Raw genomic sequence first — 26,920 nt, forward strand, 5'->3', positions numbered from 1 at the left:
GAATGAATGGGACGGCGGCTGAAAACACTGAAAACACACACAACCTTTGGCACGGTGGGATCGGTGCGATAAAATTTAAAATGATCAATTCTTAGCGAAGCTAAACTTTAAAACCGGTTTCTTACCAAACATGCCAAAAGTATTCACTAAATAAGGTCTGCAAACCATTGAATGGGAGAGGAGTTTTTCAAAAATCTGCTCCTTTCGTTGTCCCGTCACGAAAAGAAATGGCTTGCAGAAACTCTAATTTCAACCAATTTTTTTTTTTTTTTTTGGGAGGGTGATCCAGCCGCACATCGGTGATGTCGAAACCTCTAAACTGGGCCCTCGTCCTGTCACGTCCGTCAGTAGTCTTGTCGTACATTACAACTAGAACCAGATCTGCCAATGAATTAGTACACTTCGACCAAATAAACACTGACGCTGTATGGATCTGACTCTAGAATAAATGCACAGTTGTGTGTTATTCATAAGTCCAAAATGTTCAATTATTCATATAAGTCCAAATATTCATTTGCGGATAACTACCTAACTTGAATTGAATACAAGATTTAAAGTAACCTATCCGAAAGCTACTCTTATCTCAAATCCCCGACATTTTAATTAATAGTCAAAAAATCTAGAACGTTTCTTTGAAAACCTGTCTGGCTTCTTTAAAAAAAAACAAAAACAAAAAAAATAGATTAACAGTTCATATTTTACAAGTCGTGAATTGAAAAAGAGACGACCATTTGATCGTCAGAATTCCAGTAGATCCTCGATTCGCAACAATGATCGATACAATCATAATCCGACAACCGTTAGTTCAACAGATCAACGAATTTAGTCCGATATCATTTCACTATTGATTGATCGAGACTCTATGGAAATTTTGACAAATCAGAATGGTTTTTATGCTACTTGAATGAAAATCACCGATTCTGATAGAATTACTAAATTCACTATTACTAATTTTGTCACTAAATAACTAAAGGCAAAATATAAAAAGTTGATATTTATAGTTAAAATCCTAAATTCTACAAAAACTATTTTTTTAAAAACCCGCATCCTAACCTGACACCCACATTAAGATAGGGAAAAATCACATATGTAGCGTTTCATTGTACAAATGTGATATTTCCACTATCGGAGAACCTCCTGGTCTCGATGACAGCTTACCGGCCATCGATTAAGCCCTGAGACTACGTCAAAGTGGGTTCTCGTAGCATGAAGTGGTGTCCATGTGTAAAAATGGAAGCTTCAGCAATATACTGAAAACTTCGATTTTAATTCCACATCGGATCAAATCATACTCTTTGCCAAACAAGCATCAAACCTATGATACTCATTATGACAAAGCCCAGGGAGAAACTCTAATTTCAACCAATTGGGTCCTAAAATGTAGCTTAGATTGCTGATATTATTGTTTACAGCGATAAAGCTTATTTTTCTGAGTACAATGACCATTTGTACAACGACAAAGAGTTTGAAATTGATTTTAAATCAATTTTGAAAAATTAACCTCGCGGTCCTTCTTGACAGAAAAGCTCCTACTTGACAGCTCGTTCCAAAGGGACCATCGAAAAAATGTTGTCTTGTCAAAAAAAAATTTATGCATTAAAATAAAAAAATGGGATCAGAAATGGTTTTTAATCGTGTTTTTTACCGTTGTACATAAACATTGACATAAGGCTTTAAGTACCCAATTGGTTCAGTTCAAGGAGCAAAAGATTTGTGATAATGTGTACAAGAGTAACAGTTTAAAGAAATCAAACTAGCAAAACTGTAGCGATTGTTTTGGTGTGCCTTTTAAAAGTCCAGTTTTACGATGTTGTCCCGTCACGCTACATTTTCATTTCAGGGGAAGCACAGGCACAATATAGTTCATTCTACATGACATTTCTGTGCAGGAAAATCAATTATTTTTCCAAATATGTAAAAACATTGGGTGTTTCTTCTTTTATTTTGCCATTACATCCAAAACGTTGAAAAAAACTTGGGAGTTTTTTGAAAAGGAGCCGAAGAATCGGTCAAATGCAAACTCGATGAACCAAAATTTACGAAGTACCCAGAAAATGCACGCAACAAGGAGCGAACCGAACTTATTCTACAAACAATCCTTCTTCCTCGGGTATTAAACTTACGACCTTTGGATTGGGACACCTGATGGTCATTTTTAATGTTTGATTGTTTAAAAGTAGTCAAAATAATGTATAAAGAAATTTTCAGGTCCGTCATTTGACAGGAATTAACGACTGTAGATCATTTTGTCACATCCCTCTTTCTCCATTAGCTGACTAACACGAGTCATGTGGCAGTGGTCAATGATATTTTTTGGTTGTGTCATGTGTACGCTGAGTCGATAACTACTTGCAGCTTATTTTTGCTGAGAACAGACACTGACCGCTGCGACACTTGCATATCTATTGTAGTATGACCAGGTTGCCTGTTTTGCTGCTGACGAACGATTGTCCTCTGCATCGCTTTTTTTTGCGATATAGCATTGACGAATTATTCGAGCAGTTGCCCTCGATCAATTCCCAGACTAATTTAAAACGCCCAAACAATTAGGCTAGAAGCTTGAATGAAATCATTTAATGGATGAATTAAGTTAATGTCATGAATGTTTTAAATATTATTCTCGGATATTTGTGTTGCTTGGTTTCTGTCTCATTTTACATGCTGTCTCACGAGTTCTCTTTTCTGCTCTCACAACCGCAAGCTTATGGAGGTGGCTCGCATTAACAGCGGTTCGACATCCTGTTCGCCTGCCTTAGCTCCTATCATATACCTACCATTTTGTTGAAGACACCAAATCGCAAAAAAAAAAAAAATTCTCAAGGTTGAGGTTTATATATCGCAAAAACATGGTCGAGTAAACATTTTTTTTTGGGCTTAAGTCAGGAGTGTTTTAAAACACCCGAAAATAAAAAAAAAAACAAAAAAAAAATTCAATGTAGGCTTTAAACCACTTCCCACCCAGAGCTATGTCGAGATTTTTACGGTTTTGCTTGCCATTTTTTTACAAAATTGACCAAATTGGATTGGAATTTGAATTCGAAGCAATAAACATCATAAGTAAAACTGTGCAGGAAGAATGAGTTCATTTCATTTGATAGTTTTTGAGAAATTGCAAATTGCAGCTTCAGATATTTACTTAACCTCCACTAACCAAACTCTAAAGATCTGGAGTTTTTTCAAAGGTCCAATAAACCAAATATTCAGTTTTTGCTTTTAGGGTGTTTTTAAATACCCCTGACTCAAGGCGGTTTCAAAAACACCCAAAAAGCGAAAACTGGAAATTTGGTTTATTATTACATTTTCAAAAAAAAAACTCCAGAGATCTTCTGTAAATAATTTTAGCATAAGAAAAATGCCTAATGAATATAATCCACATATTCACTGAAAAAAATATGTTGCATACTATTTTGAAAGGATAGCTGCCAAAATTGTATGTTCAACAAATAATGCACAAAAGCTTCTTTGGTCACATGGAACACCCCTTCAATGATCTAGCAAAATCAGAAATATAAATGAAATCTGGATTAAATTTTCAAAAAGTCCTATCTGCATAGGAAACCCAGGACAGATAAGTTGTATTGAAAATTCAATCTGAAAATTTATTTTCGGTTTCAGCAGATAATTGCACAAAACAGTTTAATTTAATTCGCCTTTTTATCATAATTGCATTCAATAAATATTGAAAACATGTTAAATGTAAATACTGAAATAAGGCCTGAAAAGGTTATGTAACTATTGATTACATTTTTACCACTGTCATACAAATCTCTCCCATTGTGCGACACTACGGTGTAAAATGCGAGAAAGAGAAAAACAACAAGAGAGCCCACGACGAGAGTAAGCGAGACGGCATGCAAAAAAGGAAATCGTGGAAAAGCAAAATCTGATTTGGTAACAAAAATAGCGGCCGAATGTGGCAGCAAAAGGGCACCAAAACCGTCCCCCGGAACCACTTTTCCGTGACTTACCTTACGTGGAGGGTTTTCCGCGCTCCAAAGCCACTTCCGGACAGGATTCTACACCGCAAAATGCTCTTCAAACTCTGTTCAAAAACCAGCACTTTTTTTTCTTTTCCACTGCTTCTCTGCACTTCTTTCGCACACCACACCACGGAGGAAGCGAACTTCTTCGGGGTTCACAGGAATGCGGTCGGATTGCGTCGGAACACGGGTGCCCACAGGGAAAAGTGGCCACAAACACTGCGCCACGGTATTGTCTATCGATTCCACGTTCCGATGGGGACCGCAACGATCGAAAACTCGCGAAATTTGCTTTTGGAAAAATAAAGGACCAGGTCGTTTATAAACACATTTGACGTTAGACCTTCTTTTGGCAGCAGCTGTCAAAGTGGGCGAGAGCGGTGCGCGGCCCAAGGCAGTCGAATGCAGTAAGGTGAGCGCCGTGTCGTGTTTTGCGATTAAAAATTTTCATGTTAAATTTTTATTCTCTTTTTAAATAGGTCCTATAAGCAAATCTGGAGTTTTTTTTTAAAAGGTCCAATAAACCAAATTTTAATTTTTTGCTTTTTGGGTGTTTTTTAATACCCCTGACTCAAGGCAGTTTTAAAAACACCCAAAAAGCAAAAACTGGAAATTTGGTTTATTGGACCTTTTTAAAAAAAAACTCCAGAAATGTATAAACACAAAACAAGGTTGTGCCTATTTCTAAACCATTTTTTTTTCACGAAAAATCATTTTGTGAATTTCTGTTATTTTTTTTGGATTTTGTGACCATCCATGAACCCCGTGGACCCTTAAAAAGGGGGGGGGGGGACCAAATCATCAAATCTCATGAAAATTTTCCAAGACTCAGATAAGAAAAAAAGTCCCTGAAAAAATATTATGAGTTTATTGAATAAGATTACTTACTGCCTTTCAAATAAAATGGTATACCTATAGGTACTCGAAGCATAGAGTTTTTTTAAAAGTCCAATAAACAATATAATTTTGCTTTTTGGATTTTCGTTGTCCTATATTGGATCCCCCTAATTTTTTGCTCGAAAATGAGCAGTTCTTCGCTTTATTTTAGTAAAGTTCCTTAAACTTACATTATTTCAACTTGCTGAAGTTAAATAATCAGTCAAAAGATGGTTGGATAGATAATTCAATCATAAAATGTAAATGCAGTTTTGTTGTGAAAATGCTAGTGGCCATGGCTGAATTCATATTTCAAACGCAAAACACTTATTTTGGTGAAAAGGACAACCACATTGTTTTTAATGATGCTGAAGATGCCAAATAAAAGATTTGTAGACAACAACGCGCTTGATTTTATTGAATTTTTCATCAAAAACCCTTCAGAGGGTCCACTATAGGAAAGGGGTCCACTAATGGATAACGTACCCTATAATATATTTTTAACACCTTTTTTTCATTCAAATGTTGAAACCGTGGCCTGTAATTTTAATTTTAAAACTTTTTTACCTCTAATATTGTTACAACAGGGAATATAAAAATATTTTAATCGATGCTCTGAATCAACTCTGAATAGTAATCTCTGGTTTCTCATAAACATACTAAAAATTTTAAAGTGAATTTAAAAAAGGGTTTCTTTAAATTTAAAAAAAAAAATGCACATAAAACTTACAGAAATTGAAATTTTAATTGGTAGAACAATAACTGCGAACATCATGGTACCTGTTATGAAAATTTCGTTTTTATTACACAGAAAAAAAAAGTTGAATTTTGGAATGTTAAAAATTTGGTAGGTTGAATATTACCTCTTTTATTTTAAAGTAATATTACATAAAAAATGTGTAAAAATGTGAACTTGATGAATATTCACCAAAAACTGATGAAAATTCACCATTTTTTGGGGTAAAATTAATCATTTTTGTTTGCCACAAAATCTGTCACCATTTTCTGATGAATAATACCATCATTTTTTTCTGTGATAGTGTTTACCATGCAATTCTTTAAATTGTTTATATCATGCTTTTGAATTGAAAACTATTATAATTTACATAAATAGATTGTGTGTGTAAAATATTTGTTGAATGCGTTGAATGTTGTAAATAATAAGAATTGGTTTCAGAAAATATTTAGGTTTTACGGAAATTTCCAAATTTCACGATTGTTATGTCCGCGAAAACGTGAAAATTCACTAACGCTGTTATTTTTAGTGTTGATACTTTTATTTTTTCTTTACTGTTCTGGGAAAAAACTGCGGTCTGTTCCGTAACAAAAATTTTCAAAGATAAATAAAAATGATAAATGTCCTTGCATGTTGATAATCAATTTAACTCTTCATATTAATCAGGAAGGATTTTATGCAGCTAAATATTTTTTTACTTTTAATTTTTGATATAAATATTATTAAAAAAAAAATTACTAAACAAATTCAATTAATGGTCATCCCCGAAGCGGTATATGCACTTCGGAAGGAACCGGTCAAGAAAAAAAATTAAATGGGCAACAGCAGCGGCGAGAGCTGTTTATTGACTCCTTTCCTTCCGAACTCCGTACTAGCCTTAAATAAAAAATACTTTAACATCTTGATTTGAAAGAAAATTTGTAAGTAGGTTTGAAGAGGGAGCGTACCGCAACATTTGCAATGTTGTTTATTGTAAATTTTATATTTTTGAATCAATTTAAAGTCCTCATCCCAGATACAGTAGCGGCCACGCATGCTGCCACGTGCTCGATTTAATTTTCACCGAGCATCGCGAGCAAGTCCCGATTCAAAACAGCTCGAGCTCCAACTCGAAAACGTTCGTTAATACTAGCACATGTTTTAAGCGCTGCTTTTGCTGTTCTCGCTAGTTAAGCTCTCTACAGTATAGGAAACTCTATCCATATATTCCATCCACATCGACCGGCTCGCGCACAGTCTCCGTCGAGCAGTGCAATAGACTAGATCGCCGCGCCGCGGAAGCAGGTCGAGAGTTTAGGCACAACGTTTTCCGAGAACAACTGAGATTTGGAGTTTGTGAAAAAGTGAAGAATATTTTTGTGAAGAATATTGAAACAATTAGAATTTGAGCTATTTTTAGAACAAGAAACACGTGAACTTGTGTGTGCAAAAAAAGTGTATTAAAATCTAAGCAAAATGTTGCTGAAAAAGCTGCCCTTATCAGGTTAGTGATAGTGCAAGTGAACCGTTGATAATAAGAGGCGAGCTTTCAGAGGGGTTGCCCCTCCGAATCAAAAATCAGTCATTAAAACATGCTGCAGACTACGTGATTCCTCACATGTTTTCTTTGCTGCGTACCATGCGCGAGCGCAAACGTGATCCACAATACGCCTCAACTGCAAGAACCGTCCATCTGTTGCATCCAATCTTGCGGCTTTAATCGCGTATTCCAGCAAAGTATTTACCGAGCTTCCCACTCGCCCTTTGTCCCACTCTCTTGACATGACGACTTGACCGTTGATGGCGCCGTCCAAAGTCCACTTGGAGCATGGCAGCTGAGCTGAGAGTTGAATCACTCATGGCCGGACCCATTGCCCATCAGTTGCCCAACATGGTTTGGACGGCGAATGGAAGGAAGGAAGTAATATCGAAGACGCACAAAACGCTGAAAAACTGACCTTTGATACCAACGACGATCCAATCGACGCGTAATCGAGTTCCTCACACCACAAACAACCGTATATGAATATGCAACTTTAAACCGCGATTTGGACTTCCAATCGGACAAAGGCCATGCAAATTCAGTGAACTCGCCGGGTTAAACCTGATCGATACAGAGACAAAAAAAAGAATGTGGCTGATTATAGGTTCGAAGAAGTATACGCCATATACTGAACACTCCCAAGTGCACAGTAATTGGTGTGGTCGGTAGAAAGTCCTTAACTCGATCGCGGAGGTTGACGCGCAATTTCACGCGCCTAACCTCTTTTCACGGAGGCGTGTTCTACACGAGAGAGATTCTCGCCAATTCAAGTTGATTGAATTATTACACAATAATAACTGTTGATAAACAAGAACCGTTTCGAGCTCCTCAGCTGCCCATGCTGTCGTGAGACGGGACGGGAAATATGCTCTTGGACCGGTTCTTCGGGGGACATCTCTCGGAGTGGAGGGCTATAAATAGAGTGCGTTGTTTTTCTTGTCCGATTTTGTTTTGCACGCGATAGGAGCACAGACAAGTGGACGTACAGCTAAACATGGGTGATCTTACGTATGAAATATGATTTTAAGTATTCAACAATTTATATCATTAGTATTATTATCCCGTGATTGGGAGGTCAGTTTTAACAACCTTTTTTTTAAAAAAAACATTACTCTTAGCTTTTTATGTGTTGCATACTCTTATGTTTTTTTAATGGCAGTTATTCCTTTTTTTGTCTAATGTCTATTCTTTAATCTTAAATCATTATCTTTTGCATTTTACAGTCCAGACTCGATTATCCGAAGTTCGATTGTCCGAAGGTTTGTATAAGACTTCGGATAATCGAATCACGAACAAAAAAATTTTTTTTATATTTCCATTTTCTTACTATTAAACATCAAATTCGAGTTCTGCGACCCCAGTTTAGTCAAATTTGAATGGTTGGTTGCGTAGTAAATCGAAAAATGCATTTTTTTCAATATTTCATCACCGCCATCTTGGATTTAAAAATGCTTAAGGGGTTCCATACATGTAAATCGAAAAAATCAGAGGTTGGTATGAGCACTCATTTGAAATATTTTTTGATCTTTTTGCAAGACATTAACATATACCTTTTCATCTATTAACAAAATAAATATGAAGACATTTGGATGTACCATTGCCGAGATATAGCTATTTTAAGTTAGCAGTTTCAAAAAACGAGTGCCACGATATCTCAACACTGCTTTGACCAAATTGGCTCAAAATTTTGGTGAAGACTCGTTAAACCGGTTTTGTGTGCATGGTGAAAGTCGATTTTTAAAAACTTAATATTTCAAAAAGATAAAAATATTTTTTGATATCAAAAATCGTCAGTTTTTGACTTTTGTATTTTTAAAAAAGGAAAATTTGAAAATTGGGCTTCGTCATGCACATGCGTATGAAATTTTGTGATTTTCTACATGTATGTAACCCCTTAAATTCCATAAAAAAAATGTTAAGTGACAAAGAAAAAAAATCGATTATCCGAAGTTTTGGTCATCCGAAGTGAAATTTTGCCAAGGCCTTCGGATAATCGAGCATGGATTGTATAAGTTTTCAACTAAATTTTTTGAGTTTTATTTCAAGTTTTTTAGATATAAAATACTTTCTTTATAAATTTTGAGTTTTAAGACCACTCATAAAAAATAATTACACTTCTCTTAGGGAAAACAATAATTTCATATTTTTTTTTCTATTTTGAAAATGATTGACGGTCACAATGTTCAATTTCCTCCCACAATTCTTAACATAATGCAGAGCAATCATCTAAGATTTCGGCCCCCCGTTTTTTTTTGCATTTTTTGATCTAGCTGAAACATTCCGTATGCTTAGGCGCTTAATGCTTTTGCACAATCAGCTTTTACGTATAATTTTTTATACAAATTTGGCAGCTGTCTATAAAAAAATGGGAGGTGAAAATCCAAAAATGTGTATCTTTAGAAAGAACTTTTTGATCGATCGGCAAATTTTTACATAAAAAAATTAAACGGAATTTTTTCGCTGATTTTTTTTAATGACTTGCTGTCAATGAAAATAGCCCATTAAAAAAAAATTCGGAAGGCTCAAAATATTCTACATTTTGTTTAATTTTTCTAAACATTGTTGATACAGCCTTTGATTGTTAAGATATGGCCATGCTGTGTTGCTCAGTGTTGCCCAGTGTAGTGTAGCTCGGAATTTTAGAATCAGCCCATCATTTGATTAAATTGTTTAGTCCCATTTAGTGTTTTAGACCCTTTCAAAACGTAATCCTTGATTAAAAAGGCCGTATCAACAAAGTTCAATGAAGAAAATTTAGAAAAAGTAACTTTAAAACATTAGCAGTTTTGTTATCTTTTTATGCCTAGTTATAGAGTTTTTCAGCTGGCTGCTGACTAAACTTCAGCAAAAAAAAATAATAAATATATATTTTTTGTATTTTATCTATTTAATTTTCTGGCAAACAATTTGTATTTTTGACATAAAACTAAAGTTATTTATGATTTATATTAAATCCACCTAGGTCCACTATTTCATATTAGTGGCCCACAAAATTATGTTATTTTATTACTTTTAAAATTATCAAAATTTTATTTCGGCAGGTTCAAATTGATAAGGTATTAACATAGACTAACTCTATGGTAGACTAGTCTATAATATTAAGGTCAAGTCAAAAATTTTGAGAACAAAAAATAGTTATTACTAAGGGACCATCCATAAACATAAACTCCAGACCCCCCTTTCTTCTTTTTGATATTTTCAAATCTTATAAAAAAAAGATTGATGAATCTGGTGAATTTCTATGCGTTTCGTTATTGCCATAAAAATTTGCTTGTCTTTTGGTAAAACAACAACATTAAACATTTCTTGCGAATTGATTTCTGGGGAATAAATTTCTGCAGAATTTCTCATGAGGGTCAAAAATAAAATTTGGAGATACCTAAGCACTAGCGTGCCCAGCTCTTTGAGGAAGGTGGGGCAATAATATGGACGTGTTGAAAAATACGTCATTTGTGGACACCCCCTGACCAAATTTAGAACAAAATTCTGAGGATGGTTGGGCACAGAACAACATTGAAAATAATAAATTTGCAAAACCTACTCGATGGATACCCCAACTCAACTTGTGTTTTAAAGATCGTTTCATTTTGAGCCGAAACAAAAGCAAAAACATTGTTCTATTTGAATTTTCGTGGCACTTTAAAACAATGTGTAGAAATGTTTAAAAATCAAGTAAATGTTTTTCATTTTCAGATTCCATAGAAATTTGAAGAAATGTATTCAATTCGTGAACAGAATTACCGATATGTTTGTCTGTTTCGCATTCCATGCTATAATTGAGAGCAACACACTCAGAGAATGGCTGATGCTAATGTTGCGTGTGTTGTTCACATAGTTATTCCTATCAAGCGACAACGACACCAACCGCCTTTTTCGAGCTATGTTTATCTCTATACACAGCAAAACAAGCTCATCTTCACCATTCTCACCGAACTGGCGAATATAGGTATAACCGGTCTCGCTAACTTCCCGCCGTTCCTGTCGCGAATCACTCCGATTACTTGACTTCCCACGCGCCCTTGAGCCCGGCTTATACCGTAACAAATACCTTGGAAGAATGCACCGCAACGGTGTAAATAAAATTGACCTTCAACACCCCGGGGGATGACGGGCAGGAAAGTGGCAGGGATTGAAAAAAAAACTTACCCTAACACTACCTTAAACTTTAATTTGAATACAATCAACCGATCAAGAACTTAACGATATGCAAATCGATGCACACGAGGGTGAGTGTGGTCGCACCGATACTACTCAATTACCGGCCCAGGTTCAGGTTTGTTGAATAAGCCGGCAAAACAACAACCAACCAACCAGCCCAGATCAGGCTAAATAAGTCAAGCGCGCTAATCAATCACACTACGCGTAGAGAGTGTTCAGATATGAGCTTATTATTTTTGCGCAAAACGATTGACTTTCTTCGTTTTACTACTCGCACTCATCCGCGAGGGCTATCTCGGTCGCAAGAAAGGTTATCGCACCCCAATAACCACCAGCATGGAGGGGCTCAGAGCCGACGTAGTTTACATTATACAGGAACGCGCAACGTACGGAGATTTGCGTCGAAACTGCGACGTGGACGGTTGTTGATTGATGGGCAACGTGGACCAACGCGAATGAAATGCAAACCAACCGAGGGATGGGCAGAGAGGAAGAGAGCACCACGAGCATAATGATCAGCTGAGCAGAATTCAACGGAAGAGTGCATTCTAGGAATGAGCCGGTTGGGCGATTTCAATGCGGTGATTCAAAGAGGAATGCTGACAAATTTGTACTTTTCTTGATTCGAATATTGCGAATCGGTGTGATTAATTTATTACTATAAAACAAACTTAATACAGTCCAGACTCGATTATCCGAAGTTCGATTATCCGAAGCTTTTTATGGGACTTCAGATAATCAAATCATGAACAAAATATAAATTAAAAACAAAAAAATTTAAGGTTGTTGCAAATATTTTTCAAAGTTGATGTCCCTTGCCTCTGGTTAAAGTCGACTAAGATTTGACGAAAAAGAAATTCAGTTTTATTTGTTAAAACTGTGTATCGCTATTTTACAAATCATAAACATTTTTAGCTATTTCAATCATGCTCAAAGTAGGTATTTATCAAGGCAGGGAAATGTCTTTTAAATAGTTTTGCAGTTGATTACACGTCTAATTTTATTAAAATTTGGAAGTTTTCTGAGAAATTTTTTTATTTGCTTCCTGATTATTCGACCCAGTATGGAAGGGGGAGGCAACATAAACCTTGAATTTTTTTTTGCAGCCGCCCTATATTATTTCCATTTTAGTTTATTCAAATATTAAATTAAATAACAAAATTTTTTTTTCACTATTTTCACGCCGCCATTTTGGCCTTACTTGGATTTAAAAATTCTAAATCGCTCAAGTCAAGTGACACACGCGAGAAACCCTCAAACGCTTAATGAATATCGCCAAAATTAAGTTTTCACTTTCGCTTACATTTTCACGGCGCTTTCGATACAAACTTTTCTACAACTTTCGGCAACATGTTCTTTTGCACATTAGTTAGTCACTTACTTCTCGAATAATCACGAAACTTGTAAATAATTAGCAAGCGCCATCAAAAAAACAAACGCGCAAAGTATTTTGACGTTTGACTTTTGACTACCCATTCTAATCGAAGCCTGAAGAAAACCGAGCGAGAAGCGAAGGCAAATAAAGAACAAAGGATGGCCACCAACACCACCAGCGCGCCTGTTGGAGTGAGCCAGTGATGCCAGGAAACGTTCTCTATAAATGCTACTTTTCTTGAGTGTTCGCTTAAAATTTCATCAATTTTGGCAGCACTAAGCAGACCCAAAAGAGCGCTGAAAGTTAAAAAACATAAGCTGAAAATAGAAAAATGGGCGTTGCCCAATGCATGCTCGTTTGATTAGAATACATTTTGGAAATATTTTTTTCAAATGCTTGTTAAAAGAATAGAATAACTTTTAGGAAAAGTGAAAATAAACAGAAATGTTCAGAATAAGTTGCTCTACTCGTTGGTGTACTTGGTTTTAGTAAATTTCAAGAAACACTCAAGATTATCCAGCATCATTCAAACACGGGTATATTTCCCCTACTCACCATGATTAATGTTGGGGACGCTACTCGATTTCTCTGTCAAGATATGAAAATCATTATTAATTGATGGTTAGAATCGAACTTTGGACAATTGAGGCTTAATTCAAAAATTAAAATACATTGCCGGTGGTTGATCACTTTTTAGTTGTTACCCCGTTGGTGTAACAAAGTCAAACTAAAAAGTGACGAACTGTCATTATTTACACCGGACCTTTGTATCCCTTTTCCTTATCCCAATGCATTGAATTGCATTGCAATGAATGTTAATTTTTAACAACGGAATATTTGTTTGAATTGATTTCCAGTGGTTTTATGTGAAAAACAATTTTAATGTTATCTTTATCTGTGTTTGGACTGGAACAAAAAACACCAATTTAAAAATTTAATTATTGAAAGTGGAAGAAGTGTATGGAGCTCTTGAAAATTTCTGATTTTTCTGTATGATTCTGTAACTTCGGCAACATTGTAGGTATTCATAGGTAGGATTCCAGAATAAAAACCGTTCTTTCAATTTATCTCACGAAACAGAATTGCGCATTATAACTATTTTTGGATGTTTTTTTTCAAAAAAAGTCAAATCGTTATTTTCGGAAATCAGATAACGAATCAAATTTTAAACCAAAAAAAAAAAATTTTTGTTCTCATGTTGTTTAAACCTAAAACTGAATGTTTGTATAAAAAAAAGTTACTTTTTACCAGAAGAAGTCATGATCTAGCTTGACCAAATCTGAAAAACAAGATCGAAATTATCAGAAAATTAAACATTATTCAAAATTTAAATTTCAAAATACATTTAACTTAATAAAATGAACAATTTCACTAATGTTTTATTTAATTACATTGAAATCAAAGTGCTTGAACATGTTTATAGGTATTGTACTGTTGAAAATTTCCTTAACAAACTATTTTAAAATATCAAAATCCAAATATTATAGACTTTTCAAGGAAACAAAAATAATCTGATCAATTTTCAAAAAATGCACTTGCATTTTTCTCAAGGATTCATCAAGCATCAATTAATATTAATTTATAAAACGTAACAAAAAACGCAATTCGCTCTAAATAATTTTAACATTACGTTAACGTGAAGACTTCCATCATTGTCATGATTTTTCGTTCAAAGATATAAATTTTGCGTCGCTTTGAATATTTTGACAAAATTCCTTCAACAAGTTGTTTAGAATAGTGCCCTATACATGCTGATTCCTTTTGGTAGAAGTGTATGGAGCTCTTGTTAAGTTATGGAAATCGTCATTAATCAATGATTGCTAACTAGGACGTCAATGACTGTGCCACAAAATTATATAAATTTTGAAGCACAATTGATTTAGATCAAAAATTCTTTCAGTGGCTTCAAGAAGGCAACAATCGGCACATGCTGATTCATTTTGGTGCTGAAATTCGTTAAATTGAATTTAATACAAATTTTTTTATAGCGATGATTAATTTTCTTCGAAAATGATCAACGGCTTCACCTTAACAAAAAACTTTTTTTATGATGCTATACAATAAAGGGGTTACATACATGTAAAACGTCAAAAATGTCCAAGATTGGTATGAGCACACATTAAAACTTTTTAAAAAAATCTGATTTCAGGGCATTACAATATACATTTTCATCTATTACCAAAACAAATTCATTTGGGTTGTACCATTGTTGAGATATAGCTATTTTAAGTTAGCAGTTTCAAAAAACGGGTGCCACGATATCTCAACACTGTTTCGACCAAATCGGCACAAAATTTTGGTGAACACTCGTTAAAGCGGTCCTGTGTGCCGATTTTCAAAAGGTTTTTTTTAAAGATAAAAATATTTTTCTATTTTCCGTATAAAAAATCGTAAGTTTTTGATTTTTATATTTTTCAAAAACCAAAATTTTCAAATCGGGCTTCGTCATGCACACTGGATATATCTTGAGATTAAATTTCATTTAATTGGTCCATCCAATCTCGAGATATCGTGGCACCCGTAAATCAACTCGGTGTTTCGAGAAAAAAGCTCAGAAAGTTTGACAGACCGCTTTGTTACTCACTTAAATAATGAAATATCTTCATGAAACTTTCAGGAGTGATTGAAAATCATCTTTCGAGTAGATTTAAATAATTTCCTGAAATATGAAATTTTGAGATTTTATACATGTATGTAACCCCTTAATGATGTTATACATTTATATCGAAATAAATTAAAAAATTTAAAAATACATTTATTCGGTTGTTTATTATGTATATTGAATTAAAGAATGGAATACTCAACAAAAGAAATTCAATGCCTGAGCCTTTTCCAGTTTTTTTTCCTGATGAAAACAAATTCCTAAGTGATTTTCGGTATATTGTTTAGAGGTGGCACTGTTCAAAACCATACTCTGGACTAAAAATTCTTTAAAACTAATTAGTAATAAGATTTAAAAAAAACTTGTAAATTATTTGGGTAAAAAATTTGAGTAAATTAATTTGTAAAATAAAAAAAAAGTCACGTTAAAAACAGATTTTTTTTTGTATGAATTGAAATTTGTCAAATGAACAAATCATCGAAAATTATTGGATCAATGCTAAAATTTCATAAGTACGGTGCTTGTCGGATGACTGTAATCCTACCAAGCTTTTTTTAGACACATGTATAAAGCTTTAAACAATAACTGCTTCATACACAGATGGCATCCACTTGTCATAATTTAATTAAACGCCCTGCTGCACTTGAAACACAAACCTCTAACAAAAGCTAAAATCTCTTCTCACCAGCTCCCCCCTCTCTGGGCGCGGTCCGACGCTGCCTCTCGGCCCAGCCCAGCACCAGCCTGAAGGAATCTCCCGAGCTGCCCAAAACGGGCCACGAACCGCAGGTGTACACCACCCACAGCTACGACAAGATCACCAACCTGCGCAAGCAATACCTGACGCCGAATGTGACGTCGTACTACAAGAAGCCACTGCTGATCCACAAGGGCAGCATGCAGTGGCTGTTCGATCACGAGGGTCGCCGCTACCTGGACATGTTTGGCGGAATTGTTACGGTGTCGGTGGGGCATTGTCATCCGTAAGGCGGGGGTTGATTTTTTTGGGTTTGAGTTGGAGTAATGATTACGATTTTTGTTTGCAGCAAAGTCAACGCGGCACTGGAGGAGCAGATGAACACGCTGTGGCACACGACCAACATCTACATGCACCCCAAGATCCACGAGTACGCGGAGAAGCTGCTGTCGAAGATGCCCGGCGATTTGAAGAACGTTTACTTTGTCAACTCCGGCTCGGAGGCGAACGATCTCGCGATGATGATCGCTCGGCTGTACTCGGGAAATCAGGAGATCATCAGCTTCCGGAACGCGTACCACGGAGCTTCGCCGTACACGATGGGACTGACTGCGCACTCGACGTGGCGTTATCCGCTGCCGGGAGTTAGCAATGGGATGATCCACGCCATGAACCCGGACCCGTACAGTGGGATCTGGGGAGGAAAGAACTGTCGAGATTCGCCGATACAAACTAATAGGCACTGTGACTGTCCGGCGGACCAGTGTCTTGCTTCGGGCAAATATTACAACGAGCTGGAGCAGGTCTTCAAGTACTCGCTGCCCCGCGGGAAGGTCGCGGCCATGTTTGCGGAATCGATTCAGGGAGTGGGCGGAACTGTGCAGTATCCGAAGGGGTACATTAAGCGAGCTGCCGAGTTGGTCCGTGCCAACGGAGGGTTGTTCGTGGCGGACGAGGTTCAGTCCGGGTTTGCGCGGACAGGGGAGCACTACTGGGGCTTCGAGGGACACGATATCGTGCCGGATATTGTGACGATGGCGAAGGGCATCGGCAATGGGTTCCCGATTGGAGCGGTGGTGACTTCAAGGAAGGTCGCCGAGGTGCTTTCTCAGGCGTTGCATTTCAACACGTACGGAGGTAATCCGTTGGCGAGTGCGGTGGGAATCGCTGTGCTGGATGTGAGTACAGGTTGAAGGTAGTGTGAGGTGTTGTACTGAACAGATTTTTTTTTGTAGGTGATCGACGAGGAAGGACTCCAGAAGAATGCCCTTGACGTTGGTACCTATTTGCTGAAAGGACTGGACAAGCTGCGCGACAAGTACGACGTCATTGGAGATGTACGAGGAAAGGTAAGCTATTATTCATATATCAGTAAATATCCTTTAAAAATGGTCGGTTTAGTTACAAAAATTGATTTTGTTGGAAGACAATCCCTAAATACCTCTTTTAGAATCTATATAGTTGCGATATAGCATTAGACGCAGTAGGCTTTGTCTATAAATACCATCCACTTTTCATTCCCCGAATAAACGTCATCCCCTGTCAATAACTCGTCAGATATTAATAACATGATTTATCTTCTTCGACGGTTTTGTTCGATCGCGAATCAGTTCAATGCGTAGCGTCGGTTCGAGGTGCTCTTTGTTGCGTTGGGTTCGTTTAAGTCCAAGAAAGGTCCTTTCGCCAAAAGGTGACAACTTTGGCCGCTCTGGAACCGATTCCGGATAATATGCTGATTGTATGGGAAAAGTTAGGTAATATCAAATTTTGATCACAGGAGGCTGAATAAGCAAACAAGCTAAAAACGTCAAGAAACGAAATAAAAGACAAGACGAAATATGTCGGGTTTTGCTTGTGTTTAATAATAGTTATTTAACTCAAGAAATTCAATCTTGACTCTTCAACTCAACATCCACGTATGGCTGCTCATCAACCGGACCTTTTTCCTCCCCCGGAGACCCTCCCGCCGTCGCACCCTCATCAAACATCGGATTGTTGAACGAAGAGTTGAGATTCTCGATGCCGGACGGGGCGGCAAAGTTGATATCCAGCGTCGATTCCCCGTTCTCGCGGTTCGGATCGAATCTCGCAAATACGAACGGTGACGTGAAGAATCGCCTGCTGCGGATCATGGCCGTAACCCGGGGGACCACGCTGTCATCGTAGTAGTAGACGTACAGGGTGGTGAAGAAGATCGAGACCACGAGGAGGGAGAAGAACACGGCGAAGAATAGTTGGCCACTTTCGTACGGCATGTAGGGGTGTCCTGCGCTGAGCACGATGTGACCTGTTTGGGAGATTGTTAGTAATAGGGGGTGTTGGGGAAGATATGCTTTACTTGCCGTCGCGGAAGTTCTTAACGAAGAACGGATCCAAACTCTTCATCAACTGAACGCTTCTTCCATCGTACTCTTCCTTATCCAGGATAACCAACTGAAGGGCATCGTTCTGGATACCCACGTGGTAATCAATCGTTGAAATGTCCACATCGGACAGCTTGATCTTCTGGTCCAACTTTTCGACAAAGACCTTCTTCACAAAGTGACCGTCAAAGTTGGTCAAATCCATCGTCAGCATACTGCCACAAACGGCACAGCAGTGACCGCTGGGTACGATCGGATCGACGCAGCGCGGAATCGGACACACCTCGTTGTCGCAGATGACGCCACCATTCGTGATCCAATCCGGTTGGCATTTGCACTTGTCCGGGTTTGAACACTTGCCCTCCCTCGTAATGGTTTCATCGGCGTTCAGGAAGACCATCTGGCCCAGTTCGGTGGGCAGGAAGGCGCGAAACTCGTCCAATCCTTGCGCACTACCGAAAACGACGTCTTTAAGCTCGATAGCTTCGTGGTATTGGAGGTCAACGGGACCTGGAGCGTCCGGGAAGTTGGCTGTCTCGTACTGGCACGGAATACGTTCCGTATGTGGGATGGCACTGTTGTGCTGCAGTTCTTTGCTACCTGGATCGGTAAAGGTGCGCCAATTTGAGGTCGAGTAGTACGGTCTTCGGGGTGGTGCGTTGAAACTCGCAGAATCCTGAGATCTATGGCCACTTTGGAACACCATCGAGAAGTCGCTGTCCGGGATGAGTAGTGCCCCTTTCAGGGGGAGGGTTATCGAGGCCACGTTGACGGTAGTGGGAAGTTTCACGATGGAGTTCAGCTTTGCCGGAAGGTAGACATCTCGTCCAGGTTGAGGAACTCTTTGCGATTGCCAGTTCAGAGGATTGTCGTAGTTTAAGTTGTGTCTCCATACTTTGGAGACCGTTGCGTTACAAGAACTGAACAGTAGAACCAGGCAAATAGTACAAGTTTTCATGTTGAACGATGAAACAGAACTAACCGTGCGGACAGAACAAGTGGGCGTTTTAACGGACTAGATAACACAGCGAACGACTTATCTTTGCAGGGCCTCATGATCGGCGTCGAACTGGTGTCGGATCGCGAAACTCGTCAACATCTGAGCGCCCCTCACTTTGTCGAGATCTGGGAGATGTGCAAGGACATGGGCGTTCTGTTTGGACGAGGAGGCCTCAACGCTAACGTAAGTTTTGAACTTCTTTCCCCATCCAAGTCATTCGACTAACCACCCAAACCACCCTTCAAGAACACTATTCTGTACGACTCAAGTAAAAACCCCGTACTCCCTCCCTCCCCAACAGGTACTTAGAATTAAACCACCGATGTGTCTAACCAAAGAAGATGTGGACTTTGCACTGCAAGTGCTAGATGTGGCTCTGGAACGTCACTCCGAGAGTTCCCAGAAACTAATCTGAGATTAACCCACACTTGTCCCTAAAAGAATCCCCACAAGATAACTGAACATGAATTGGAATTTAGACACACGCGCAAAAATGACCAATAAAAAAACTAATAACCAGTTTTGGCACTGTAGATATCTAAATTCGGGGTTTTAGTTTCAAAATTACAAAGAAACACAACGGATCTCCCTAACCAGCAATTCCCCCTTTCCAAGTTCAGAGCACGTGTTAACCAGACAAAAAACAAAAAAAAATGGACGGTATCAGTAGTATATGTGTGATTGTGTGAACATTTGCATCACTCGAAGGCCTATAACGCATTTTCACGTAGTGTTGCACTAACAAAGTCGTATCATTTGTAGCTTACTCAAACTTATTAAAACAAATCTTTTTGTTTCGTTCCGCAACAGGTCCTCCGCCTGAAGCCCCCGCTTTGTGTGACGCGCAGTGACGCCGAGTACGCCCTAACTGTGATAGATTTTGCCTGCGAGACATTCCTGAAGAAGCGGAAGCGGGGCTGCCGGAAGAACTAGAATCTGAGCAGCCGATCTGTTAACTACCGTGAAGATATTCTGTGATTCGTGATGATGTAGAGTGTAGGATCGTTGTTCATTTGTCGTTTAACTTTTATTAAGATGTAGCCTGTGATTAGACTGGTATTAGATAAACCAAGCATCCACACATTGCCAGCTGTAACGTTGATTCATTCCATGCACCGATTAGCAATAAACATGTAACATTTTAAAACGAAAACTGTTTTTATTACTTTCCCATGTACTTTATGATATTTTTTAGATAACAATGCAGAGGTCATTGGAATGAATCTAGCGGCGGAAGCAACAAATTCGCTCAATCTTTCTGCCGTACCTTCCCACTCAAAAGACTTTGTAGGCGAAGTTCTATAGCAAACAAGGACATCTGCCATTGTTACTCAAGAAAGATATCCGCAAAGGAAATTTAATGCTGTACAACTTTGTCAAAAAGTGTCCCTTTTCTGCTGAGGATTACGAAGTTATAAATTGAGTAGAGATGAGAAGGGAACATCCATAAACAACGTGGACACCTAATTTTGATGGATGAAATGGGTGCAAATTACACAATTTTTAAAAATAATAATCCTTCCTGCATACAAAACATCAGTTGAACATTTTCAGTGTTTGCAATTCAGGTTCGTTTCCAATGCATTTCAGTTGGGCTATTCGAGTTGAGATGTCGCTAGTTTCAATAAAGTACGAAAATTATTCAATATTTAATTTAATAATTTCAAAATAAATAAAAATAAAAACAAATTGGAAATAACAGGGAATAATTTCCACATTTTAATGAACAAATGTCTTGTAATCATTAGCTATCAAATATCTTAGTTTAAACGGAAAAAAGTGAGGAAATACGAATATTTCCAAAGCATTTTATGTAAATTTTCACTTTAAAAAACCTGTACAGTTTATTGTAAACTATTTAAAATTAATCAGATAAAGTTTATTTTTGCACTTTAATCCAATAGGGCACTCTAAGTCTCCGCTAATTCAAAATAGTTTTTTTTATGGACGATGGTCCACAAGGATAGGGGGAAGCACTAGCGTGCACAGTGTGGGGCAACATGGGGCAACTGCCCCACCATCCTCAGAAATTTGTTCTATTTTAGTCAGGGGGCGTCCATAAACGACGAAATTTTCAAAACGTCTATATAATTGCCCCACCTTCCTCGAGGAGCTGGGCACGCTACTGGGAGGAAGTGATTTTCTTAGCGATTTGGTATTTTTGGAAAATTTTTGGATTTTCCAGAAAAAAATAATACATGAAAAACATAGAAGATGCCTTAATTGTTTTTATTCAAATTTATATCACAAAAAGAAAATATTTATTTCAGAAATGGATTAGATGAACATAATTTGTAAAATTTGAAAAATGACAACTTTTGTAAAAAATATTATAGATTGCAAATTTGATTCTGAATGCAAATTTGATTTTACATCGAAAAATAAAGTTGAAATTTTTTTGCGATTTTTATTTCGATTTCCTGAAAAAATCAGTATTGATTCAAAAATTCATAACTCGGTCAAAGATTTTTTGCACAACCCAGAAATTTCTGAAATGTTGGCATTTTATGTCCCCAAATCATATGAGCAATTCTCTACGAAATCGGTCGTTTTTTTAGAATTATAATTTTTGTATGTTTTAATCCGGCTGAAACTTTTTTGGTGCCTTCGGTATGCGCAAAGAAGCCATTTTGCATCATTAGATTGTCCATATAATTTTCCATACAAATTTGGCAGCTGTCCATACAAAAATGATGTATAAGAATTCAAAAATCTGTATCTTTTGAAGGAATTTTTTGATCGATTTGGTATATTCGGCAAACTTGTAGGTATGGATATGGACTACACTGGAAAAAAATGATACACGGTTAAAATTTTTTTGGTGATTTTTAATTTAACTTTTTGGCACTAAAACTTGATTTGCAAAAAACACTATTTTTAACTTCTTTCATTTTTTGATATGTTTAAGAGGACATCAAATGCCAACTTTTCAGAAATTTCCAGGTTGTGCAAAAAATCTTTGACCGAGTTATGATTTTTTTAAAAAAGGGCCAAATATTTAATATAAATATAATGTTAGTCTTGGTTTAAAATTTTTGAAAATATTTTTTTCGAAAAGATCGGAAAATTTCACGAATGTTTCCTGTTTTAACATTGAAAATCGGGCCATTAGTTGCTGAGATATCGACGTTAGAAAATGGTGGGTTTTTTGGGTGAGACTTGAAAAACATCAATTTTCATGTTTTTGAACCTTTGCATGGCAATATCTCAGCAACTAAGGGTCGTATCAACAAAGTTCAAAAAAGCAAAATATAGAGAATTTTCTCAGCTTTTCAAAAATATTTTTTTCAAAAGTGGGCAAACATGTGCACTAATTTAAAAAAAATGAAAAACTGCGACTATTTTCAAAAAAGTTACCTAAAAATGGATTTAACTTGAAAACGGTGCACTTTATCAAAATTTCACGAAAATACTTTACAACGAAATGAAGTTGAAAAATTTTTGCGATCAATTTTGCGATTTTTTGAAAAAATCAGTATTGATTAAAAAATTCATAACTCGGTCAAAGATTTTTTGCAGAACCTGGAAATTTCTGAAAAGTTGGCATTTGATGTCCTCTTAAACATATAAAAAAATGAAAGAAATTGAAAACAGTGATTTTTTGCAAATCAAGTTTTAGTGACAAAAAGTTAAATAAGAAATCACCAAAAAAATTTTTACCGTGTATCATTTTTTTTTTCAGTGTAGTCCATATCCATACCTACAACTTTGTCGAAGACACCAAATTGATCAAAAAATTCCTTCAAAAGATACAGATTTTTGAATTTTCATACATAGTTGTTGTATGGTCAGCTGCCAAATTTGTATGGAAAATTATATGGACAAACTAATGATGCAAAATGGCTTCTTTGGGCATACCGAAGGCACCAAAAAAGTTTCAGTCGGAGGCTTGTATGAAGAAAAGAATTACGCAAAAATGGCTTTTTTACATAAAAGGAATCGATGGACAGTTTCGTCCCAATCAAAAATTACAAAAAAAAAAGCCAAACTCTAACAGATTGAGACTAAGAACAATTTTGAACAAGGAATTCGGATACGCCTTAGCTAGTGAGCAAACCACACTTTCAACATATTTTGAACTCATTGCATTTGTCAACAATGTTCCCAGTAGTCTTTTCAATACCCTTAACGATTTTTAACGGCCCTCTTCTTACATCATGTGTTACACCTATAGATACAATTAATAGTTAGATAATATTATAATGCTTTTTACAGGAGGGGAAAGGAGGGGAGACGCAAAAGACATAAATAACGTGGAAAAGAAGGAAACATTTAAAACGCGCCTTCGCTGGACACTCTAGACGTGTTAGAATCGTTTGTTTTTTAAATGCCTAAAAGGGGATTTCACAACATAAGACTCTGAACAATCGGTATCACATTGCTTAATTTAAATAGAGCTTACACTTACACGCACACACAATTTGCTTGGAAAGAGCTGTGCGAGGTGCGGGTTGGTTTTGTTTTCTGGGGAAAAATACTCTACATTTCGTAATAAAAAACGGTGTTGTCCCTCGCACAAAATAGTGTTTCTGGTTAAAAGAGCCGATCGATTCGAAAATAGTTTCGAAAAATTCACATATATATCAAAAAACAACGGAAAAAATTACATTCAAACCTCTCTTGCTTTGTACTCTTCATTCATTTCACATACTTTCATCGATCGATTTCTGGTCGTTATTGGTTCCTTTCGAGAGTAGTGGAGGCGCCACCCTTTGAGTAGTGGCGCAATTTTCTACTGAAACGGCTTAGCTTGACTATTTGATTACTTTTTATTCTGTGGGCGCTTCACTTGCAGCTGACTAATGCGACTTTCGTTTTTGGATTCCTTCGAATGTCAAGCGCTGATTGCTGCCAATCGAATCACTCGATTTCACCACAATCGTTAACGATTGGCGCGATGCGACGCGTGTGATGTCGTAGCTTTTTGATGGGTTTCAGATTGGTACTTAATTAGGCAGAAAAATGTTCTCGAGAAAAAACAACTTGGACGGTTTAGAGTGAACTTAACATGTAGAAATTGGAGCATATCGTAGTAGTGTAGATTGGCTGAGAATTTGCGATTCTTGCGTTTGAACGTTTCGCTTTTCGTTTGTTTCATAGGAACAAAACACCATCGTTGACCAGATCCAGCTTAAAATAAGATATCAACACATTTCTTAAGGACAGCCCTAAACGTTTAATACTTGCTTAAAATATTCGACTTGCTTCGCTCTTTGTGTATTCTCGCGTAAAACAGCTACTAAAATTTAATAGCTCGCGCTTTTCATAACGAATGTGTGTTCACAGCGAACGGAGATGTGCCATCTTTGGGAGGACCCCCGGACTACGCCTCGATTTCGATCAGTATCTTCTCGTCGGAGTCCATGTCGGACAGCAGAGCGGCGGACAGTTCCGTGCGGGCCTTCTGGATAACCCAAACCATTAGGGCAGCGCCAACAATCACCTATTTCTCGCCAAAATATTTCGTTAAAAACAAATCTATCAAACATCAAAAGAGCTAGATCAGTCGACTTACCTCCACCACAAACACGCCGTAGCCGGCCAGGCCAAGGTGGTGGTCGTTCAGAACCTCGTGGATCGAGCGTAGCTTCGAGCCCAGGTACACGTTGATTGTCTGGGCCGGCAGCAGCCCGATAACCGTGCCGGTGTGGTAACTTCGCGAGTTCACTGCGCTGATCTGCGGAATGGAATATAATGGGGGATCGGGGGGAGCAGAATTAGTACACCAGTATAATTGCACGAGTAGTGATGGATGGATGATTTGCATACAATTAGCGTGAAATGCAACTGCAAAAGTTATGCTGAAGGGGCGCTGTTTAGAATTATGCATTAATATTGTTTAAAAAATAATATTTACGAGCAGTTTTCAAACCACTTCTATGTTCGCTAAATCAGCATTTTTTTTATTTATGCTGACAGCTGCCCAAAATCAAAACTAGCCACTTTTTCTACTGTTTTTTTTTTCAAATTACTTGCCAATTTTTCTGGCAGTTGAAAATGCAGAAATTTACTTGTTTTCCTATCAAAATCAATCGATACAACAGAAGAAAATAGCTGCAATTGCCAACGGTATTAAAATATTCGAAATTCTCGAGGTCATTGATAAATGCATAATGCATTTACTGTATCAAACTTAGTTAAAGTTTCATCAATAACATTAGGTTTCTTGTAAAATAAAAATGTATTGTGCTATACCAAACAAATTACTAAAGATGATTCAGACAAATAAAAAAAACGAATGAAGCTATTTACAGCAGAACTAGCGATGTCAAGTACGTTACGCAACAACCCCTGAAAGTAATTACCTTTACAGTCTTAACTTCAAACTGTTTACCATTCTTCATTCTACAATTCTTAGTCGACAAACAAAAAACGTGCGACCGCCGCACTATGGGGTATTTCCATATAAGCGAGCGGCCAAAAATATTTTTTTGCTTTTTTGTGACTTTTTTGTGTTGTTTGTACTTAGTATAATGAAAACAAATGAAATTTGATATTTTTCCAAAAAAAAAAGTTTAATTTTCGATTTTTTCATATATTTGAGGCCACATGCATTAAAGTGGTGAATTTTAATATTCTTGCTCTGTCTATTTGATGCACGGAATGGCGGTTTATGCTATGTTAAAGTTTCTGATTTACGTTCAATCTCCCTCCCCTTTTTCTTGAGTTAAAATCCACCTGTCTTTGAAGACAACAACGAACTGATACGAATATTCGACGAATCGTTTCTGTAAAATACTTAGAATAGGAATTTCTAATTTTATTAAACGTACCTAAGTACCAACAAAGTCATGAATATCAAATCAATTTCAAAACATACATAGCAGGTACGTCATTTCTGCCTCCGCAGGTAAATAATGTGATTTTAACCAAGCGTATACGCGAAATCATTAATTTCCTTGCATGAATCAAAATGTTCAAAATGGCATAACTCAAAAAGTGCACATAAGTGCACTTTGAAATTTGGAGACAAGTTAGGACATGGTTCAAATTTTAAGCTGCAAAATTTTCAGATCGCACAAATGCACACAAAAAAAGTACTCCATTAACAAAGTTGAAAAAAACTAAATTTTGCATAAAAATTCATCTTTTTTGATTTTTATTATTTTTTTAGCCTGTAAAAGTGTGTTTTGTAAAATATTATTGAAAAGTTGAATCAATTACCTTTCTGAATATATATAATGATGCAGGAAAAAATACGTAAACAGCTACACAGTACAACTATGAAAAATAATCATTTTTTTGTCAAAAAACATGTTTTTTCTTACCATTTTCGCCTTTGAAGGTCTGCAATTCAGTGAATTTTGAACCTACAACTTTCAAACTCCGGATTTTTCTTAGTTAAAATGTTTATTTTCGAAAAAAAATACCAAAAAATAATTAGAGTATGTCGGTTTTTCGATTTATGGCCGCCTGAAACCCCATAGTGCGCCGGTCGTACGATCACGTGTCCCCGCTAGCAGCTATGCGTGTCAACATGAGGAATAAGCATTTTTTTTGTTGTTATTGTTGACCGCCAAAGTCAGCAAAAGAAGGAAGCAGGTCACACTTTTGACGACGAGAGCCAAGTCGCCAAGCCGGCGTCGCGTAAGGTGCAAAGCTTCACCGCGC

General features: G+C 37.0%; 4 protein-coding genes across 7 annotated transcripts in view; 1 reads left to right on the forward strand and 3 right to left on the reverse strand.

Annotated features, from left to right (window-relative positions):
* The window catches only part of LOC120422208 (uncharacterized), a 43,911-nt gene extending 39,579 nt beyond the window's left edge, over positions 1-4,332 (reverse strand). The window contains exon 1 of the mRNA XM_039585590.2: positions 3,969-4,332. The gene's annotated coding sequence lies outside the window, so the exon portion shown is untranslated. The remainder of the gene's footprint in view (positions 1-3,968) is intronic.
* A 2,485-nt stretch (positions 4,333-6,817) lies between these two features.
* Positions 6,818-20,811, forward strand: LOC120422215 (alanine--glyoxylate aminotransferase 2, mitochondrial). 2 transcript variants are annotated; one of them, XM_039585600.2, is made up of 6 exons: positions 6,818-7,075; positions 15,938-16,232; positions 16,296-17,124; positions 17,182-17,295; positions 19,358-19,492; positions 20,120-20,811. In XM_039585600.2, exons 1-6 carry the CDS (start codon positions 7,048-7,050, stop codon positions 20,240-20,242), a joined length of 1,524 nt encoding a protein of 507 aa, XP_039441534.1. In that variant the 5' UTR covers positions 6,818-7,047; the 3' UTR covers positions 20,243-20,811. The 2 variants fall into 2 exon arrangements, with proteins under 2 accessions (XP_039441534.1, XP_039441535.1); XM_039585601.2 differs by lacking the exon at positions 20,120-20,811 and adding an exon at positions 19,611-19,842.
* Positions 17,302-19,351, reverse strand: LOC120422216 (protein amnionless). Its single transcript, XM_039585602.2, has 2 exons — positions 18,289-19,351; positions 17,302-18,233 (listed from the first exon to the last, which is right to left on the reverse strand). The coding sequence occupies exons 1-2, from the start codon at positions 19,265-19,267 to the stop codon at positions 17,833-17,835; spliced, it is 1,380 nt and encodes a 459-aa protein (XP_039441536.1). The 5' UTR covers positions 19,268-19,351; the 3' UTR covers positions 17,302-17,832.
* Positions 20,812-23,379: 2,568 nt separating the features above from the next.
* LOC120422210 (transmembrane protein 64) overlaps positions 23,380-26,920 on the reverse strand; it is a 30,659-nt gene continuing 27,118 nt past the window's right edge. For all 3 annotated transcript variants that reach the window (XM_039585594.2, XM_039585593.2, XM_039585592.2), the window contains exons 4-5: positions 24,825-24,986; positions 23,380-24,752 (exon numbers count right to left, since the gene is read on the reverse strand). In XM_039585594.2, the coding sequence (XP_039441528.1) occupies positions 24,633-24,752; positions 24,825-24,986 (282 nt within the window). In that variant the 3' untranslated portion in view covers positions 23,380-24,632. The remainder of the gene's footprint in view (positions 24,753-24,824; positions 24,987-26,920) is intronic.

The sequence above is a fragment of the Culex pipiens genome, chromosome 2, assembly GCF_016801865.2.
Source record: "Culex pipiens pallens isolate TS chromosome 2, TS_CPP_V2, whole genome shotgun sequence".
Classification (NCBI taxonomy): Eukaryota; Metazoa; Arthropoda; class Insecta; order Diptera; family Culicidae; genus Culex; species Culex pipiens.